Source organism: Quercus suber, unplaced genomic scaffold (assembly GCF_002906115.3).
Source record: "Quercus suber isolate HL8 unplaced genomic scaffold, Cork oak 2.0 scaffold_86, whole genome shotgun sequence".
NCBI lineage: Eukaryota > Viridiplantae > Streptophyta > Magnoliopsida > Fagales > Fagaceae > Quercus > Quercus suber.
Window position 1 is genome coordinate 599976 of NW_027069551.1, and position 21475 is coordinate 621450.

The 21475-nt window shown below is 33.5% G+C and overlaps 1 protein-coding gene, 1 long non-coding RNA gene and 1 other non-coding gene across 3 annotated transcripts; 2 read left to right on the forward strand and 1 right to left on the reverse strand.

Annotated features, from left to right (window-relative positions):
- The first annotated feature begins 733 nt into the window (after positions 1 to 733).
- On the forward strand, positions 734 to 3632 carry LOC112017743 (uncharacterized). Its single transcript, XR_010629218.1, has 3 exons — positions 734 to 1205; positions 2585 to 2699; positions 3037 to 3632. It is a non-coding gene; the product is annotated as an uncharacterized LOC112017743 (transcript).
- Positions 3633 to 4609: 977 nt separating this feature from the next.
- LOC136067810 (uncharacterized) lies at positions 4610 to 5392 on the reverse strand. Its single transcript, XR_010629225.1, has 2 exons — positions 5312 to 5392; positions 4610 to 5126 (listed from the first exon to the last, which is right to left on the reverse strand). It is a non-coding gene; the product is annotated as an uncharacterized LOC136067810 (long non-coding RNA).
- Positions 5393 to 14756: 9364 nt separating this feature from the next.
- Positions 14757 to 16029, forward strand: LOC112017749 (abscisic acid receptor PYL4). Its single transcript, XM_024050205.2, has one exon. The coding sequence runs from the start codon at positions 15041 to 15043 to the stop codon at positions 15665 to 15667; it is 627 nt and encodes a 208-aa protein (XP_023905973.2). The 5' UTR covers positions 14757 to 15040; the 3' UTR covers positions 15668 to 16029.
- Positions 16030 to 21475: the final 5446 nt, after the last annotated feature.

Consider the following 21475-nt stretch of genomic DNA (forward strand, 5'->3'; position numbering starts at 1 on the left):
AAAAAAAAAAAAAAAAAAAAAACTTAACCTTAACAAATATGTAAAGTCACTAGTTATAATCTTTTTTTGTTTTTTGTTTTGAGTGCGGCTTATGTCCAGTGCTCTAGTGTACTGGAGCCATACCGATTATGATACGTGTCTATTTTTAGACCTATATCACAATCGTAACATATCTAATGCACTGGATATAGTGGCTATTTGCATTGGGCGTTTGCGTTTCTGTCCTTTTTTTTTTTTTTAGCGCATGAACAATACACTCACATAGATGTACTGTACATGAGACAATTTTTACTATAGCACATTGTTCACGTGTTGTAGTATTACTGTTTATGCATTTAAAAATATTAAAAATGAATCTCACGGTACTATTTACATATTTAAAATTATTTTATTATAATTTTTTCAATTTTTAATTTTCAATTTTAATAACAATAAATTCAATCTAAACTGCCTATAAACTTGCCTTTTTGTTTTTGATTTTTGGGTTTAAGATTGGTTGTGGACCTATGCCCTATGGTATCATTATTAAGTAATCTAGCCGTCCTAACACCTTAGAAGGACAGGTTAAGAATAAATGGGCTCAAGCCCACTGACCTATCCGTATAATAAAACTGTTTATTAGGTTCAAAGCTCGAGAAAGTCAAATACAAAGTCACAAAAGCATTAGAGTCATTTGACTCTAAGGTTTATCTGTTGTGTTGTCACAAACTCACAGCGAATTATTGATCGCACTCACAAAGTTTTGGTCACAAACTCACACGAGCGTCTCTTCTAAAATCAAAATCACCTGGATGGACCAACCCAACTACTCCTCCAACAATCAATCACAGCCGTTCACTGAAACGTGAAATCACGAAACTACCCTCCATTTTTCAACTTATCTACACCAACTGCCCTTTGCCGCGAGTGTCCCAAGTGGCCAAACTCAGTCACAGCTCTCAAGCTCAACTACCTCTTTTTGCTCATGCAAAGGCACGGAATTCGAGGATTTCAGACAGGCCCGCATAGATTTCTCCAATCTACTGTCACTTTCTCACTAAGTAGTCACTTTTTCTCTCTCTTTCTTGGCCTTGTTCTCCCTTCTTTTCCCACACTTTCAGCTTCAGACATGTCCGAGATTCTCTGTTTTCTAGTTCTAAACTAGATTTTGAACCACCAACTTTGCCGAATCTAACTTTCATTTCAGACCCAGAAATTATTTTGAGGTAGATTTGCTTCAAGTTTGTTATTTTATGTATTTTCTTGGGTCTATCTGGAAAATGTAGTGGTTTCTGCTCAGCATAGTTTGGACAATAATATTTATTTAATATTAACAAACTCTGTGAAATTGATTTAGTTGGCCTAAATTTAGTAAATTTTTTCGTGTTCTTATACATGTTTGATGATTGATCATGCTTTTCTTCTTTTGCTATTTCGGGGATTTATCAATTACATGCATTTTATACTATTTTAAGCAATTTTTCATTTTTTTTTTCGTTCTAGCTGCTATCTGACGCCATTTTTTTTTTATTAAGGGTCTCTATCCAATAATGTTATTGTTATCTTTTCTTTATTTTGTGTTGTTTTTAGAGGAATAGGGAATAAATAGGGATACGATGCTTACTTTTATTTCCTTTTTATTAATAAGAAAAAAAAAAAAAAAGCGGTGTTAAATGTTTTTGAGGAAAGTTCGTGTGTGTCATGGGTAGATTCTAGAGTCACGGCTTTGAATTTGCTATGTTATCTTTTCAGTAGTGTAAATCTTTTAGCCTTTTTGCAATGTTTTGCCCCTCTTGATACTGTGAAGAGGGTAACAGTTGAATAAAATTAGAGGGTCTTTTTATGAAACAATAAGAGAGAGGGTAACTCTTCTGAAATTGAAGGAAGTTAATAATTCATATTTGTTATTCCTATGATGTGATATGAACCTTCTTGTGCTTCAAGCAGAATAGTGATTTTGTTTTTTAATGCTCGCTTCACTTGTTGAGAATGTATCTCATGTATTGGATATGTGCATCCTCCCTCTCACATTGTGTAGGTTGACACGGCTATGGGACTCACAAATTGTGAGAGGCAGCATGCATATGGTGATAATTACTTTTACTTGTTTGGTTTATTTACCTTATAAAGGAACCATAATTTAATGCTAAATATACTACCAATTTTGGTACACAAGACAAGAGTTACAAATTACAGAGCAAAATGACAAAAAGCATTAACTTTTTCTATAAAAATATATGGCATGTTATTAAAGTTATTAAGATTTTGCTTGTTGGCCTTTCAAAGTAGGTAATGTTTTCAAGTTATCCTAAAATGGAATAATGGACGAACAAAACTGGACAGTTGGAGCATATTTTGAGGTTAGAACTTAATTGAAGTAAACAGAAGTGAAGATATGAAATTATGACACATAACCTTCATGCAATCCAACACCATAAAAGAACAAGCAATCGCATTATTACATTGTATATCAGTAGCTCAATCAACCTTGGGAGCCCATTCCACCGTGTCCTTAGTACAATCTGCTTGAATTGATGTTAGCACTGAGATCTTGTTTAAATTCCCCAGCTTAATGTTTAAATAAGCTTGGGTCTATGCATTGCAGATTCTTGATATTATACCTGTTATTGTGGGGATTATTACAAGGATTGAGCCTGCTAGCTAGTCAAGGATGAAGAGAAGGAATCTGTGTAGAAACAAACATCCGTTTGATGCTTATCGTAAGTATTACCTCCTCCCTCTCATTCGTTTTAGTTTTTTTATAAGTTGTAATTCTCTTTATTTTTCTTTTGAATTCAAACTATAATGATTGTCTTCAGCTTTGGATTTCTTTTTGGAAAAAGATGGACTTATCACATCTCACAAAAAAACATATTAGAAATTAGTCATTCTTCAACCCTTGACTTTGGAATGATTTCTGTGTTTACCAAATATCAGAGATCTTTCTGCTGGAGTTATGCTTGAATGGTTCATAAATCTAAGTTAAATTTTCCTTTAAAAAAAATAAAAAAACCTTTAGTTAAATTCATAAGAACTTACCAATTTTTTATCTGTCAGCTTTTGAAGCTCTATTCTATGGTTCATGGGAAGCAGTGGAGCTTATCAGAATTGTGAATGGGTCTATGACCATGCATTTTGAGGATTTTCAGACTGTAATTCAGGAGAAAAGTCCAATTGCAAACCTTCGTATACGGTCAAGGCAAGCTACTTTATCTGACTGCACCTGCTTTCTGAGACCCGGTGTTGACATATGTGTGCTTTCAGCCTCTCAACAAGGAAATAGTTCAGATGAGGGAAACCAGGAGGTTGTAACTCACCTTTTTATTTTGTTTTGTAATTTGGATTTCTCTGTCACAGCTTGAACAGAGCAATTTGGCATCTTAAATTTTTAAACATTTGTGTGTGGTATGTATGTTACACATTCATCATATATTTATATTTCCATTTATGTTTATTTATTTCTCATGACTAAAACCAACTTACAACACCAAGATATCTTGTCGCTTGCTAGTCCTAAGTTACAAGTCCACTTTCTATAGACTGTGTGTACCTATAAATGCATTACTTTTTGGTTCTTCAATGGGTAGAGGAGCTACCGTGGTTACACCCCAGTAATTACGCCTGGTTGATTGCTCTGACTTCCTATAGATATATATATAATATAAAATTTTTTGTTTTTAATTCTGTTTTTAATTTTTTTTTATTTAGTTAAAATTAATAAATTAATTTTTAAATTTTTTTAATACCAAATAATATTTTTTATTATTATTTTAATGGCCACGTCAGCCAACAGTGCCATCCGTTTGCCACGTCAGCATTTTCCGTCTCTGATGTAACGGCAGGGACTAAAAAAATAGGCGTTTTTCAGGATAGGGACTAAAAGCGGTAAAAAAAAAATTTAGGGACCAAAATGGAAATCGTGTGAAAATGTAGGGACGAAAATGTGCTTTTCGCCTAGAAAATATTGATAGATTTTTGAAAAATTATTACTATAATGCAAATCAATGAGGTAGATGAGCTGAATTCTAAACATATTGTGGGTGCGAATCATTCAAACTCTATAATTAGTGTGTGCAGCATTACCTTCAACAGAACAATTTTGGTTACCAATGTAAATTTGTATTTTGAACCCATCCAAATCAATGAGGTAACACTTTATGCTTTTTGTTAATGACTAAACACTCTCACAATAATATCCTTATTTTTATGGTTATATGGTTTTATTTTTATTTTTTTAGCAGTTTTGACTTGATAAGTACTTTAATTATTAAAGTAAGATGACTTTTACTAATTGAGTTATTTGAAATCCAAGCAATAATCCAAATTTAAGATGTATAAATAAAACTATAACATTTCTCTCTTTTGATCGACTAAAGGTCAATTTTTATTTTATTTTATTTTATTTTATAATTCAATAGTTGGTGCGTGGGAGGGTGGATTTGAACCTTGATTGTCTCTAATGGAAACACTAAGAAGTGCCAACTAGTTAAATCATCAATTTATTGACACACTTCACAACTTCTTAAAAAAGAAAAAACATATTTTGAGCTCGCAACATTAATTCAAAACAAGAGAGAATAAACACGGACAATTAAACCAAATATATCTCAAGTTATCGAGGAAGAATCAATAATAAAAACTTGATAATTTATTTTTATATATTTCACAATGATCTACATCTTAGACATAGAGTGAAGAACGTCATGACTAATATTGTACTCAACTAAAAAAACCAATCCTAGTACTGGATAACATTATTTTCTACTATTATGTAATCTAAATATATGACATACTAAGTAATTGAGCAAGAACCACGATGGACATGACGCAAATGCATTGATCACAATATCACTTGTTGTGCCTCATAATATAGTACTGTGACAAAAGGTTCTCATATTGCTCCAATATGGTCGTTCCAGCTCCTAAATATGTTGTATCCAAGTCGTATGCCTTTTGATTTTCTTCATCCACAACGCTCTCTTCATTATATCTCTTGATATTGCTCTCCAAAGAAGATTTTTCATTCACCAACTCTTTCATATACTGTTCTTTTTTATTTTGTGCTTTCTTTACAGCTTCTCGATTCTTCCTTTTTCTCTCTTCAATTTTTGCAGATGTTGCAGTCACGCTCTCCATAATGATGGCAACTGAAATTACAAATTTACAACATAAATCTTATTTTAGCAAACATACAATAACAAAAACAACAACAATGAACCATATAGAAAGAAAAGAAAGAATCAAATTACACATATGTACAATAAAATTAATAACTCAAGTTAATAAAAAAACATGAAGTAAATAGAACAAACAAATTAGAACTCCAACTTACCTTGAAAGCCCAATGAAAATTAAAAGTAGTGAAAAATTGTAAAACTTGACAATAACAATAGCTTTAGCAGGGAAAAACTTGTAAAACTTGAGAATAAGCCTTCACATTGTAGTGGTATTTATAAAGGACCAGTTAACAGGTCGGTGTGAAAATATAGCCACCCAGAGTGCTGTGTTGGGTCTTAAAAATTACTTATCTGTCCTAAAAATTAAATTAAATTAATTATATTTTGGGTAAGGAAGTTGCACACGAATTAGTTGTAAAAATTATCTTCTTGAAATTAACCTCGGATCAACTTTCTTCCAACAGCCGACTCGTTTATGACGTTTATGAAGGAACAATTACAGCCCGCCATGGAACAGGGAATTACTATGTCAGAAGCACCAATGTTGTTGTATGCTGTCGATTCCTCTGAGGTTGTTAATGGTAGCAATTCCGACTCGGCTAAAAAAAGAAGACAGGACGTGATGAAAATCATTGAGGAACAGGTAATGCTTTATGTTTGTTGTTAACGCTATAAACACTCTTGCCAACAATATCCTCGTATATGTATGTTAATTTAAGTTTTTCATGGTTTTATATAGGTTGCTGTTCTTGGGATTGTGCACTCTGAAATATTACAGGTTCTCTTGGAACTTAAGGAAAATTGTGACACATCTTTTGAGTATAGAGTTGCAATAACTGATTATGTGATGAATTGTGCACAGGTAAGTGTAAATTACTTTCACTTTCTTTCTTTCTTTTCTTTGTAGTTTTTTGCATTCATACAAATTATGTTGTTTATATATATGATTTTTTTTCAGGCTTCTAAGTTGGAGCAACAACTTATGGAAGGGACCGGGTGCCACCCACTCGATGAGGCAGAGAAAAATTAGAAATTTCCGAATACTGCTTTGCATGGGGCCATGCCTGGTTGGGACAATAACCAGCAGAATGAGTATTAGTTTAGATTTATTGATATTGATTTGTACAACATTTTTCTAGTTGGTATTATGATTTAGTTAAATCACTATTGGTTGATTTGGACAGAAGTACTTATAATGTAGGATTTGGATTTTAATTTCTAGTTGAAATGACTTGAATGATACGGTAAATTTGCTTTGTCTATTGATGAAATTTATGGATGGTTGAGCTTTATTCATTTTTGAGTTGAAATTATCATGCGGGATATCACTAGATGTGGCAATATAAAAGCCTGGATTTGCTAAACCAATCAATAATTTAGTCCTTTCCTATTAGGGATTGAAAGAATAATGTTCAGTTAAGAGGTTAAGTTTTTCTATAAATATAGTATTGTATATGCATAATGCATGTCTATAGGGATGGCAATGGAGAAGAGCAGGGTTGAAGGCTGAGGTCTTCAACCCTGCTTCGCATGATTTTATTTTGCCCCATTCCTGCCCTGCCCTGCATGACGGGGAAATTGTTTTTTCCCTATCCCCATCCCTTAGGGCCCTACGAAGCCCGCTCAACTCTGTAAAACTATACTTCTTGTTGATTTGCCCACAATTATTACAATTTTTTTTTAATAAAACTAGTTTCATTAATAAAAATATACTTAGAATTGCAAATAAATTTATCTCATGAAATCAAACTAATTTTTAGCAAAAACTGCATAATATTATCCAAGTGTTTAACAAGACAATATCAGAGTAAAAACAAAAATCTCATAATACAAAATCAATGATTCAATAGTATATAAAATTGTTTCTAATAAAAATAAAAGAAAACATTAAAATTGGTACCTTATTTCCAACATTGATAGAGATAAAAATAAATAAAAAAAAGGAGGTAGAGAACCATGTTAGGTAAAATAAAATAAACTGATAATATGTTTGTTTAAATAGTGGAATTTTAGGGTATGAAAAATTTACAATTTAATTTTTACCAACGCGGGCCGGGATGTGGTGGGTTTAAAAAGTCTAAACTCATCCCCACCCTGCCCCCTGGTGCGAGACTAAAATCTCACTTCATCCCTACCCCACCACCTTTGCGGGGTGGGAAAAACCTGTGTGGGGCAAAACGAGGCGGGGTGGGGCAAGTGGGTCAAAATTGATTGAGCTAAATTCCAACCTCACATAATTTACTTATAGAGATGGGATGCCAATCAACTTTAGTTACCCTTTTTTGAATAAATTAATCAAATGATATTGGAATATGTGCTTGGAATATATGTAAGTCAAGGAAATTGAATAATACAAGTCTTGGATTGATTGAGTTATGCTCCTCAAGTTTAGTCTGAGGTGTAGGTTTACACTTGTTCATGTGTTACAATGCTATCACTCTCTTTTTTCTTCTTCACAATGCTTGATCCCCCTCTCTGTTGGGATCTCTCTCTCTTATATAGTCACCCAGGTTGTATCCTGGCCTTCCACTTGGAGGGTCAGGACTTATTTCCTCTGATACTTGTCCCATCAGGGCATTACCAGAAGGTTTCTCTATTAGATTGTGAGATGTGATGACACTGTTTAGGGGTCATTCCACCATTAATGCATCCAGCTAAGTGGGTGCAGAGCATTGAATGTGGAGGTGATGGATGTTTTATCTGTACTTTTCCTTCACTTGCTTAATGACAAATTTTCCTTCTTTTCCTCAGTACATGCCTGATGGTCTTCAAAATTGGACTTCGGCCCTTCCGAGGACATATCAGTATCCTCGGGATCCTCGGGATCCTCGAGCATTCTTATCTTCTTGGGTTGTTGGTTGTGTTATCATACTTGCTCTGTAAATTCTTTGACAGAACTTCCTGAGGTGTGCCCCTTTGGTGTTGACCTTTTCCCACTCATTCCTATCCTCGATTTCTCATCCTCCCACATTATATATAATGTATGTACACCTATACAGGGCACAGACTTAGTATTTTAGTCCTTGTAGTAGACTTAGTCATTTACTAATGTATAGAGATTTTTCTCTCCTCTTTTTGTGTGTGTGTGTGCGCGCGCGCACATTGCACCTATGCGGCTATGCCCATGAATAAAAAAGTATATAAATGTATGATGAAAAATCTTACCTTCATTGCAACATAAGGTGAAGACGGCACCCAAAAATCGAGAAACTAGGATCTTTGGTATGATGTGACATTTATCTTTCTACAATTATTAATGTGATTTATTATGATTGGCACATTATAAAAATAAGGTAAATAATGAGCTCTTATAAAAGTGATGTTACTCTAATTGAATAAAGCTAATTTTTCAAAACAATGTAGTTTTTATGTAGTATGCATATATAATATCACCATGAATTCCTCGCATACAAGATGAGTATATTATAAGTTTATAATGTATGTACACCTATATGAAGCACATGCAGACTCGGTCTTTTAATCCTTGTAGTAGACTTAGTCATGTATAGAGATTTTTCCCTCCCTTTTTTTCCTCCTAATCATATAGTTTTATTGTGCATGCATTGCACTTGTGCCCTTGAATAAAAGTATAAAATTGAGAAACTAGGATCTTTGGTATGATGTGAGACATTTTTCTTACCTTCAATAAATATAGTCATTTTTCATTCCACAATGATTAACATGGTCTATTGTGATTAGTACATTATAAAAATAGTCAATGATGAGCTCGTATGAAAGTAATGTTACTACAATCACAAACAGTGAAAATATTTCAAATCTCCAATTCTTTATCATTATTTTTAGTTATTGGTGTATCATTAGCAAATACCCAATTGATTGCATAGCTATGGAAATTTTCTGTTATATTTTTTGACAAGTGAGTTCTACCAACCTAAATGTACACTTTTGAGAGAGAGGGAAAATTACATTGACCTCCTTTGAGTTTTTTCTCTTTTTTTTTTTTTTTTTTTTTTTTTATTAAATTTATCTTCCTTCACTAAATGTACACTTTTGAGAGAGAGGGAAAATTACATTGACCTCCTTTGATTTTTTTTTTTTTTTTTTTTTTTTTTTTTTTGTTATTAAATTTATCTTCCTTCCAATTTGGAATACAATATTCACCTCCTCTAAAATGCAAACTATATACAATGACCTTTGCTAATTAAATAAATAGAAAAAAAAACTTTAAAAAATATTGAAAAAAAACTTTAAAAATCTCATATTTTCCATTAGAGGGATGTGGATAATAATTTAAATGGAGGGGGAAAAAAAAAACTCAAGATTTTTTATAACTCTTTTTCAGTTATTTAGGAGAGATTAGTGTAAATAGTTTGCATTTTGAGGGAGATGAATGTCTTATGTTAAATTAGAGGAGAGCTAAGTATAGTAACGAAAAACTTGAGAGAGGGAGAGAGAGAGCAATTTACCCTTCAAGAAAGTATCAATCGAGTAGAAAAACAAATTAAAATACAATAGCTGAGGTATAAAATAGTGGGATTCCGAAGATAACTCTGTATACAAAAAACAAGATGATGGGTTTAACTTTGGAATTTGGATCAATTACTTGGAATTGTTTCTATGGGAGCTTCTTTTAAGAAAAAACAAGGCAAGTTGTCATACTAAATCAGAATTATGCCAACTTGAAAGTAAGCACCAAAAACTTTTGGTGCTATGCTCAGAGTCTATTAGTACCAGATTCATTTGCTTGACTAGATTATGTGTTATTTCTATCATTTTAAAATATTGGGCAGATGAACCAACTTGTCTATACAATGATTTATGTTGATACTTGGTACTAAGTCATTTAGGTGACTTTTATTTATTTATTTTACTTGGTTAATTATGTTCTACCAAATGCACTGTATCTAGTCAATTGTCATAGATTGTAGATAGTTTTAGTCAAAACCGTCTCTTTGGATTCCCCTCAGATATGATGTAGAATTTAATGTTAGACAGGGTATTGAGGTTTTAAAAAGTAAAAAAATAAATAAAAATAAAAAATAAATAAATCTTTAAGTCTCAAAATGTAATTGATATTTAAATATTAAAAGCACACCTTTTTTTTTTTTGATAATTTGATTATTGGAGGAGGAAAAATTTGAACCATGAATGTTTTTGAGAAAAATATCAAAAAATTTTAACTAGTTGAGTTACATCCTGACAAAAACGTACTTAAATTTGTCACATTCACCTCAAAATGTATTGAACACTCCATATCCAAGATAGCTTTCTCCACCACATTTACATTTTTGAGGGGAGATGTTTGTATATTCCGTATGCAGTTTAAGTATATTCCGTATGCACTGTATCTAGTCAATTGTCATAGATTGTAGATAGTTTTAGTCAAAACCGTCTTTTTGGATTGCCCCTCAGATATGATGTAGAATTTAATGTTAGACAGGGTGTTGAGGTTTTAAAAAGTAAAAAAAATAAAAATAAAATAAAAATAAATCTTTAAGTCTCAAAATGTAATTGATATTATAAGGACACAAGAATTGGGTGATGGCCTAGTGAGCCCAATACAATAAATTTGTAGAGAATAGGTTAAAGAGTTAGGCTATAATAAAGTTAATAACGACTACTATAGATTTAGAAGATGATCAAACAAGACTCAATAGATAGAATAAATTCACTGTCCAAGGAGAAAATTTAGAGTTTAAATCAACATAACAGTTTATAAGTACAACTTTGATTACTACAATGTTTCTTTTTCTTTTTCTTTTTCTTTGATCTCCTTCTTATGGGAGGTATTTCACATTATATAGTTCCTTTCAGACTATCTTGATCCTACATTTGTTAATCATCTAGGACTTCACTTGAATGCATGTCCTATCAGACATCCTCTTTAGCTTTCGGTGAGTTGGGATAACTGAGAATGCACTATTTAGGAGTCTTCTCCACATAAATGCGGTCAGAAAAGTTACTGCAGTGCACTTAATGCAGCAGTAGCAGCTTTTCCTTTAGATATTTCTGAGTTCCTATCGCCTTTGTACGTGCCTGCGGCTCATCCTTATCGTTGAAACTTCCTAGAATGTCACCTAGATTGCCCAAATACAGATTTGATCAATATTCATTGTATCCGAGAAGGAGCTCCTCCTCGGACTATATTCCTCCATTCTTTCCTTATGTGATTCTCAACTTTGGGACTTCTCCCAGTCATTTACTTTTCCTCAGATATGCCCATGTCCTCAGCTAACATCCAAGGCCCAATATACAAATTTGGGCTCTTGCCCCTATAGATATTTAAATATTAAAAGCACACCCTTTTTTTTTTTTTGATAATTTGATTATTGGAGGAGGAAAAATTTGAACTATGAACGTTTTTGAGAAAAATATCAATAAATTTTAACTAGTTGAGTTACAAGAATCCTAACAAAAATGTACTTAAATTTGTCACATTCACCTCAAAATGTATTGAACACTTCATATTCAAGATAGCTTTCTCCACCACATTTACATTTTTGAGGGGGAGATATTTGAATATTCCATATGTAGCATATTTTGCACATTAATATGTTTGATTTTTGTCTCATATGTCAAGTACATATTTAGCACATGTTAATTTGAAATGTAATGAATTAAACTTTTTGAGATTTTAAAAAATAACCAATTAAAATTTATAGTTTTAAAAATAATAAATTAAACATTGAGATTTGAAAAGTAACATATTTACATATCAATATGTTTGATTTTAATTAGTCTAGATCCTTATGTAAAGTACATATTCAACACATGTTAATTTGAAAAGTAGTGATTTTGTGTGCAATTGGGATTGCTTAAGAAGCCAGTTTTTCTTTTACTATTCAGCTTATTTTTGGTATTATTCATGGGTCTCATTGCACTTTTTGGTACTATTCATGGTCTCACGGTACTATTTTAGCTAACTTTTGACTTTATTTATAGTACTTTAAGCAAAAAGAATTCAGTTTCAACTAAATATATAAACTATTTCCAAACAGACACTTAAACCTTGAAATTTTGAAAAGTAACAAATGAAAACTTATAGTTTCAAAAATAATAAATTAAACATTAAGATTTCAAAAGGTAATAAATTAAAATCTAAGACCCATTTAAATCAAATAACATTAGGTTTATGGTTCTTATAAGGTTGATTGTTTGTTTAATAAGTGGTAATCCATGGAATTTTTTAGTTATAAGGGGGAGAGATGATCGGTAATTTTGAGTAATTAAATAATTAACGTGACATCTTGTTGTGTTAGTTTGTGACAATATTGTAGTATAATTTATAGTACCTCTAGGATTATTCGCAATCTAAAATAGTTGACACAATCAAGTATTAATCCACTAACCATATCACAAGGAATGACAGTTAAGATGTCACTCTAGGGTTTGATCCTATAGAGACCTCAAAATTAATAGGGACTTCTATAAAGAGCAACATGTGATAAACAGGTTCCAACCTAAAAATGATCAACTTGGCCTTGTGGGACTAGAGAAATTAAAGAATGGACAAAAAGAAAGTTTGAAAGAGAGTACTTTGAAAGAGAGTTGATTAATGTTGCTATAGGTAATAAAATAGAACCTACTTGTGATGCTTAATTACTAAACCTCTCCACCAAACCCCCTGATTGAAGGGGATTACAAAAATAATAAAAATATTAGAAAATACTTCATTTAGTGGGGCAACATAACTTACCTTTCAGTTAAAATGGTCCACTGCTTTGGAGACTAATTAAGAAGCAAACTATTGTCAAAAAATTCCCAAGTGGCAGCCATGTGAAATGGATAAGAAAACAACAATATTTTGTTCGGAAGAGGCAGGTAAGCTAATCTTCATCTTCTAGTGAATTTGAAGGTGAAGAATTTCGGTCAGAGTGAATGTGGATTGGGTTTCGCGTCAATTGCATTACTTCTTCTTTTGAACTTTGAATTCTTGTGAGAAGTGGCCCCTAATAATTTCAATGAAAACGAATAGTCTACTAAAATATTTAATGATCATCATTTTTATACGCTAATGATTCTTTGGTTAAATGGCTTCTCTTGAAGTTTTTAATAAGAGTACAAATTTGGTAAGAATGAGTTGTAAAACTTATGTTTTACATCATCTAATAAGAGATTGTCAAATCAATTTTTTACTTAAAACTTAAAACATCCTATCACACTTAATAATATTTCAATAAACTACAAGTTGAGTTGGATTTTCAAATGGGTATTAGAATTGATTGGGTGTGGTTATGTCTATTCTTAATATGTGATAGGATGACATGACATGTAAGGATTGGAAAGTGTAAAATTTAGGTTTTACACCATATTCTTATAGAATTTAAACTCTTTTAACAAAAACATCTGGGGTTTGAAATTTTGAATTCCTCCTTCTCACTTAAAATGTCCATTTATAAATTCTAGTGCATTGAGCTTAGAAAGTGGTATTGAGCCCAATATATACTATTATTCCGGTAATTGGGGACAGGATATCTTTGATGAGTAGATAACACTGAGATATCACTTCAGCAATTCCAACTATTCCCAAAATGAGAATCTTTTTTATCGGAATGGCCCAAAAACAAAGATATCAATCGGTCGATGAATGATGCTGCTTCCAAATACTCTGAGTTGGCACATAATCAAGACCCAAAAAAGGAAAAAAGCCCCGCATATATTGTTATCTTTTTGTTAAATGCATAAGAACATGCATGTTTCACGCATTGGAATTAAGAACTAATATCATATCGGTATTATACTAATGCAACCATAAAGTGGAAGCAAATTGGAGTTGATTACTATTAAAATTTGTCTAAATTCTAAAAGATGAAAAAGAAGAAATGTTTGAGTAAAGCATTGAGCATCATCATAAAACATATATCGATCTGTGGTAGCCCATGGTATTACCGATCCACAGTATCCATGAGATTTTAAAATTTTGAAATATGATGATTCTTTTCATTTTAATGGTAATAGGTTGAGTTGATTTGATATAAACTATAAAATAGATTCATTTCAAATGTTCTAATTTGTTTATAATAATATATCATAATATAACACCAACTAAAATGGTAATTAATTTTGAGGATTAGTGTATTGGTTTCAACCGTAAAATGAGATTCGTGAAGTTCTGAGTTCAAAATAATCAGAACTTCTAACTAGTATGTAATTTTTTATTTATTTATTTTTTTTGGTGAGAAACGATGAGCTAAATATCAATAAAACATAATCCCTTCGTGAACATATTAACATAAAAATTACAAGATATCCATGTTTGTGTGTGTATTTCATAATCTCGTGACTTGTATGCAAGACTGGCATTATATTAATATATATGCTTTTCAAGAAATTTGCTCCGACAAACCCAATGGCTGCAATTGGACCGCGCAAGGTGCGTGCATGGTTGCAACTTGAGCTAGAGAGGAGGACTATCTTCTAGATATATTGTACTAGCTAGTAATACTTAAAAAGCATAGACCGTCCACCATCGGCAGTCTACAATTATAGCTTTAATGCCAAAAACTTTGATAAAATATATATATTCATATAAAAATGACAATTAGTATAATATTGTAATTAACAAGTGGCACCGTTGTAGATTCAGATAAAGAGAAGGATAATTAAGCTAAAAACTAAGTCCAAACATATTGCAACTTGATGATCCACTTGCTAGCTTTGGCGTCAGCCATGAGATAAAAACATGAAAGACCTTCTCTCTCTCTCTCTCTCTCACAAAGTCTAAAACTCTCTCTTCCTCTGGATCGGAAAGAGCAAAAACTAATCCAAGTGGACAACAAAAAACAACCCAAGCCCTCTCTTTCTTTTCCACTCTTTCTCTCTTTTCTAAGAAATGTATATAATATATATATAAACTGTCATGTACTTTGTGGAAACAACCATAACTTTCCCAAGAAGAACAGAGAGAAAAATTGACGAAGAAAATGCCTTCATCACTTCAATTCCACAGAATTAACCCTACTATTCCCACCACCACAACAACCACCTCTAAACCCTCCCAATCCTCAAGTCTCAGGTTTCGAGTCACCCCGTTATCTTACAGGGTCTCAGTACCTGAGCCTGTATTGCAACATCACTTTCACATGGTCCAGTCTAATCAATGTTGTTCTGCGGTGGTGCAGACCATAAACGCGCCCGTCTCGATGGTATGGTCCGTCGTCCGCCGCTTCGACAACCCTCAGGCGTACAAGCACTTTGTCAAGAGCTGCCACGTCATAGACGGCGACGGCGACGTAGGCACGCTCCGTGAGGTCCACGTGGTGTCTGGACTCCCCGCCGCGTCAAGCACGGAGCGGCTTGAGATCCTCGACGATGAGCGCCACGTCATCAGCTTCAGCATCATCGGCGGTGATCACCGGCTCAACAATTACCGGTCGGTCATGACGCTTCACGCGACCGGAACTGGGACCGGGACAGTGGTGGTCGAGTCCTACGTTGTGGATGTGCCTTCTGGTAATACTAAGGAGGAGACGTGTGTGTTTGTGGATACAATAGTACGTTGTAATTTGCAGTCTTTGGCTCAGATCGCTGAGAATATGGCTACAAAGTAGCAAGAAAAATCATGTTGCATGGTGATTATTCTTAAATTGCTTCTTTCTTTCTTCATTTTTTTCTTTTTTTTTTTTTTTTTTTGGGGATATGGGCTTGGATTGGGTTATCATATATCATTGAGGGGAAATTCGTAGTGTGTTTGGTTTTTTCTCTGAAGGCTCTCTCATCAGATAACAATGGTTAATTGGTGGTGATATATAGTATGATATATTACTCCTATATGTATTCATGTAAATGTTAATTAGTCATTGTTTTCCTTTACCTACATTAGTTTATACACAATAGTCATATTGTATTTTTATGTTTTATTTATGCTATATGATCAGAGTGTCTCTTTGGGGACTTGTTTTCTTGGGTACTAGTCATTGTGAATTCTCTCTAGTTTGCTTTCATGCTTTCCATTTTTTTTCTTGTCCTTCTTGTTGAACCAATACCCCAGTAAAGTAAACCCTAGTTTAATTGCACAATTTATTTTCTTAGAGAAGAAAATCAAGCGGCAACTCATAAATCACAAAATTAGTAAGTTTATCGTATGAAGCTAGTGGAATTCGAATGTGGCCCCCTTTTAATTGCTTTTAATTATAAAATGTGGGATGCGTTTAATCTATTTGCGGAAATTTGATATATATGAAATCGTCTGTACATTAAATACTATACTTCATCCTCTTAGGATATTATATGTTATTGTGTGAAGATTAGAAATTTGCACTACACTAAACACCAATCTAATACAGGCAAACCACACATTAAAAATGATTTTCTTACCTAGTACGAATTTATGTTTACCACATGCTTTCTTAATCTCAAATAGTGAAAAAAAGCATTTTTAGATGGTGATGATGATAAATGTCCATTTCATTGTCCTTCATGAATCGAATAATTAATTTTCTTGCGAAGTAAAATTAATAAGTAGGTGGTGCATGACAGTCGGCATCAATATTTTTGTAAGTTTCCTTGAAACTTCTGAGTTCTGATCAATCTGATCCGTATAAAAGAAAGCGATTCTATATCATTTTTTTACTCTCTCGAAATATTATGAAAAAGTGTATATATATATATATATATATAGGATAAAACTTAAGGACAGTAGATTAGGGGTCCGTTTGGATACAGCTGAAAACTGAAACTGAAAACTGAAAAATATTGTAGCAAAATAATTTTTAAATATATGAATAGTATCGTGGGACTCATTTTTAATGAAAAAGTTGCTGAAAAGTGAAAATTGTGGGTCCGTAAATAGTGAAATTTGTGCTAAAAAGTCAACTATTTGTGGCTACTGTTCATTGAACAGTAACCACTACAGTGCTACTACAGTAAAAAAGAGCTCGAAACACGTAAAAAAAAAAAAAGCTGAAAAAACGCAGACGTAAAACGTAAACGTGCCAGCCAAACGAGCACTAAGCGTTATTTCTTAGGTTCCTTCTTAAAATTCAGCAATGTAGTTATTTAACTAAAAAATATACTTTCATCTTATGATACAAAATTTATATGGCAGAATCTTAAAAGATGAAACGAAAGTACAATACTTAAGTATATATATATATATATTAAATTGGATGTGAAAACAGTACCATCCTAAAGATATATTTAAAAAAATAAATTTTATATAAATATATATTTAAAAAAACAAAAAACATGCCTAGGAATTTTCCGTATTTGCGCATGCACAGAGAGTTTGAATTTGCACTAAAAACACCAAATGTTGTTATGAATAGGAATCAGCAACGGCAGGTGCTGCAACTTGACTTTAAAAACTCAAGTTGTTGTGGAAACAAAGGCAAGTTGTACCTTTTTTTTTTTTCTCACTTTTATATTGTCTCTCTCTCTCTCTCTGTATTATATTTATATGTTGTGGGTTGGAAGGATAAACGTGCAAGTTGGGTTTGCAAGTGGCCAAGGAGGCTTTTAAATGTCCCCCTTGTTGAACGAGGATGAAATCAAAAGCCACCCATTTCCTTGTGTTCCAACGAATGATTTGACTGGACAACCATTCATCTCTAGAACTTTCTTCACCCAGCCAACCTCCAATTTGTGGACTGAATAGTCTTAATACGAAGTGATCATCACAATAACAAAAAAATTTAAGTAGTCTTGGAGCAATGTTTTGGCCTTTCACAAAGAATGTAGGTCCCACGATGACACTCATGTGTGGAGCCCATCCCCTTTGTGAGAGTCTACCATACTACTTTTGAACTTTTTAAAAATTGCTCAATCATCACTTGCTTAACTATTTCATATACTCACATACTTTAGGGTGTACTTAGATTTTTTTTTTTTCTATTTTATTTGGAATACTATAAATTTTAAATGTGTAAATACTTCTTGATTAAGTAAATTATTCAATACTTCTGAGATACAATCGTTCCATGATTGATGTATGGATCATTTGAGGTTGGTAAAACTTAGGTGGCAACAATATTGAAGTTGTCCTGGTGGAAATATGAAATGGTAAATTGCCTATCATTTATCCATTTATGGGAATCCGTTTCTGGTGCAAGTTCCCTGTCTACCGCATCTCAAGAATGCAGCTCTATCTCGTTGGGTTTTGTTTGGCCTAGACTTTTAGTGACTCAAGTACACAACTAGGTTTTTGAGCCACGGCTGGCTCCTAATAGGCAAGCTCAATAATTTGCAAGTATAGATCAGCAACCATGATAGAATCATAGATAGCATCTTTTTCTTTCCCAAATACAATAGAAATTTAAATAAAAAACTTCACTCTCAGTCAGAAAAGAAGAATAAAAAGAATATTAAAACCTTAGAAACTATTGGGGGATTTGATACATGCACTTAAAAACATGTGTTTTGTTGTTTGAAAACATGTGTAGAAATAGGTGTGGGTGAAAAAGTGTGTAGAAATGCGTCTAATGTTGTTTAAAAATTGAAAATATGTGTTTGAGTTACCATACCAAACGGAACCCATATTTCTTGTCTCTATTAAGTAAAAAGATGAAATATATGTGTTTGTGTATACCATATTACCTTGTCCAATCCAATTTTCAACCATATGTTTCAAAGATCGCTTAAGAACTTATGCTTATTTTATAAGCCTGTTCCATGACCATTCCATTTCTCAGAATAAATTTTTAATCATGCAATCTCTTTAACTTTTCCACTTTACCGAGTCAAAAATTGTGATTTGAGACTACGATCTCAATTGCTTTATTGCATGTGTGTAAGTGCATATGTAATAAGCCCTACTCTTATATCATGTATTTAAATATATACCATATTTTTTCCATAGTATACGGAGCTCATAATTATGTAAAATCCATACATATATAAAATGAATAAGAGATATGTATTCTCTTCCGAAAAAGAACATTGACCATTTTTTTTTTAATGAGAGGAGTCAAGCCCATCATCCGTACGTATAGAGTCGGTAAATGGAGACATGGAATGGAACCCGAACTCACTGTTCTTTGAGAGTCGGAGACGTCAATAGGTCAAGATCGATATTGATCAAGAGCCATCTCATCGCCAGGGATATTTTCATGTTGTAGTCAAAGAGTAGAAGGTGTTTATGACATGACTTATGAGGCATGTTGCATTAAGCAGACTCACTGCCGTCTTGGGGCCCAAAAGGTTAATAGGCCCAAGGAATCGAGGACTTCGTTTTTGTTAATTATCACCATGTATAATGTTGTAATTGCCAGCTTGCGATCCCTTTGACCACTGCAAATTTTGATGCTTTTCCCTACCTGTGGTCTCGATGAACTTAATTTTGTGTCATAATAGATTTTTTTTTTTTTTTTTTGAAAGGTGTCATAATAGATTTAGTGACATTTAGAATTTTTTTTTCTTAATTATTAAAGTGTGTCAACGATGTAAAAGTGATCATATTCTAATCCGATTTTTTTTTTAATTGTCACCTTAACAAATGTTGCATCTTTATCATTCATTGCTCACTTGAACTACTTACCCTACACTCCACTCCACCCAGCATTCAGCCTTGTTGTAACTTTTATATTTTATTAATTTCATGCATTGGTTCTTCTAAAAAAAATCATGCATACGTTTTTTTTTTTTTTTTGGTAAACGACGCTTGAAATAAAATTAAGAAACAATAAGTCTGTTACAAAAAGCAGTTCTGGCTTTTTCTTTAACCAGTAAATCAACCACCACATCTGGTGGGTTATACAAAAGATGAACATCAAAATCATGGTTGAGAGCAGCTCCCATGCAAGCAAGGCTGTCATCACAGCCATTAGCTTCTCTGAACACATGTGTCACCGTGTGATTAGGGAAGGTCAATATCAAGTTCTTGTAGTCAGTTAAGAGAGGTTCAAGCATTAGATTGATTACAAAGGGACTCGAAACAAGGTGAACAATAAATTCAACGTCCATTTCAATACAAATACTGTCAATCCCCATCTGCTTGGCCATGTTTAGACCATCATTCAAATCCCACGGTTCAACAACAGTACTTGACATGTTTCCAAGTTTGTGCGTGAAGCTAGCCAACCATTCACCATTGTTGCACCTAAGTAAGCCACCCCCACCAGCCTTCAACGGATTACCAAACACCGACCCATCGGTATTAAGCTTTGCCCAACCCCGAGGGGGTTTAATCCATCTCACTTGGACAAGCGTTCTTCTTGGTCTATTCAAGCCATTAGGAACTATGGCATAGACCTCCACTCCTTTCTTAACACAACAAGCACTTATGACCTCCTCAATTTTCCCAGTTTGGAAGATAACCTTATTCCTATGCAACCATAACATCCAAACTGCTTGAGGAAAGAGAATTTTCCAAGGCACACAGGGTCTTGGATACATGCAAGTCTTCCCATAATTATTTTCCAGCCACACATCCATATTCGGCCCAAAGAATTCCAGATTTCCTTCCACAAATCCCAAGTCTTTCCACACAGATTTAGCCACCTTAAAATCTCTGAGAATGTGAAGGATGGATTCAGGACCTTCTCCACACAACTCACATGTTGGGTCAGGATTTAACCCTCTTGAACCAAGCACTTCCTTCGTAGGAACACTGCGATGAGTAGACAGCCAAAGAAAAAACTTTATTCTGGGTGAAGTACTTGCTTTCCACACCCACTGATGAGGGCTAGTTTCAAGGTTCAAGATGTTAAACCCTTTAGCAACGAGGTAGGCAGATTTAAGGGAAAAGGAACTATCCTTGGAGAAAGCCCAAACAAGGATGTCCTCTTGGTTCCGGTCAACAGCAACAGGTATGCCTCTGATTTCTTGCACAATTTTTTAAGGAAGATTAAAAGAGATGCTCTCCATGTTATCTAAAAAACTCTTGACCAAAAGCTTATTCTCCCCTTCTGATAAAGGTCCTTCAATTAGATTTCTAAGAGGTCCAAATCGGAGCCAGAAGTCATTCCAAAAACACACTTTAACCCCATTAGCAATTGACCATTTTAGCCCCTTATTGAAAACAATACCTCCAACCTTACAGGCCCTCCAAATGCAAGAGGCCATCTGATTTCTTGTTTCACCCCTTAGGCGTGCCGGAGTAAGGTATTTGTTAGTAAGCATTTGAGCCCAAGGCATATCCGGGCTTGAGGCAATTTTCCAACAAAGCTTAGCCAATATTGCAGAGTTTCTAGCTTTCATTTCAAATATTCCAAGACCCCCCAAATCAATTAGATTGGTAACCTTGTTCCATCCAACTAGGTGAATCTTTTTCTTTTCCTCCGTAGACCCCAAAGAAAGTCCCTAGTCAGTTTATTAACATCCTCACATATCTTAGCCGGTAACTTGTAACACTGCATATTGTATTCAGGTATTGAGGATACAGCTGCCTTTAATAGAACTAGCCTTCCCGCCGGTGAAAGGCA

Excerpts from the sequence above, each read along its gene's own strand:
- LOC112017749 (XM_024050205.2), top strand. The coding sequence starts at position 15,041 with ATGCCTTCATCACTTCAATTCCACAGAATTAACCCTACTATTCCCACC.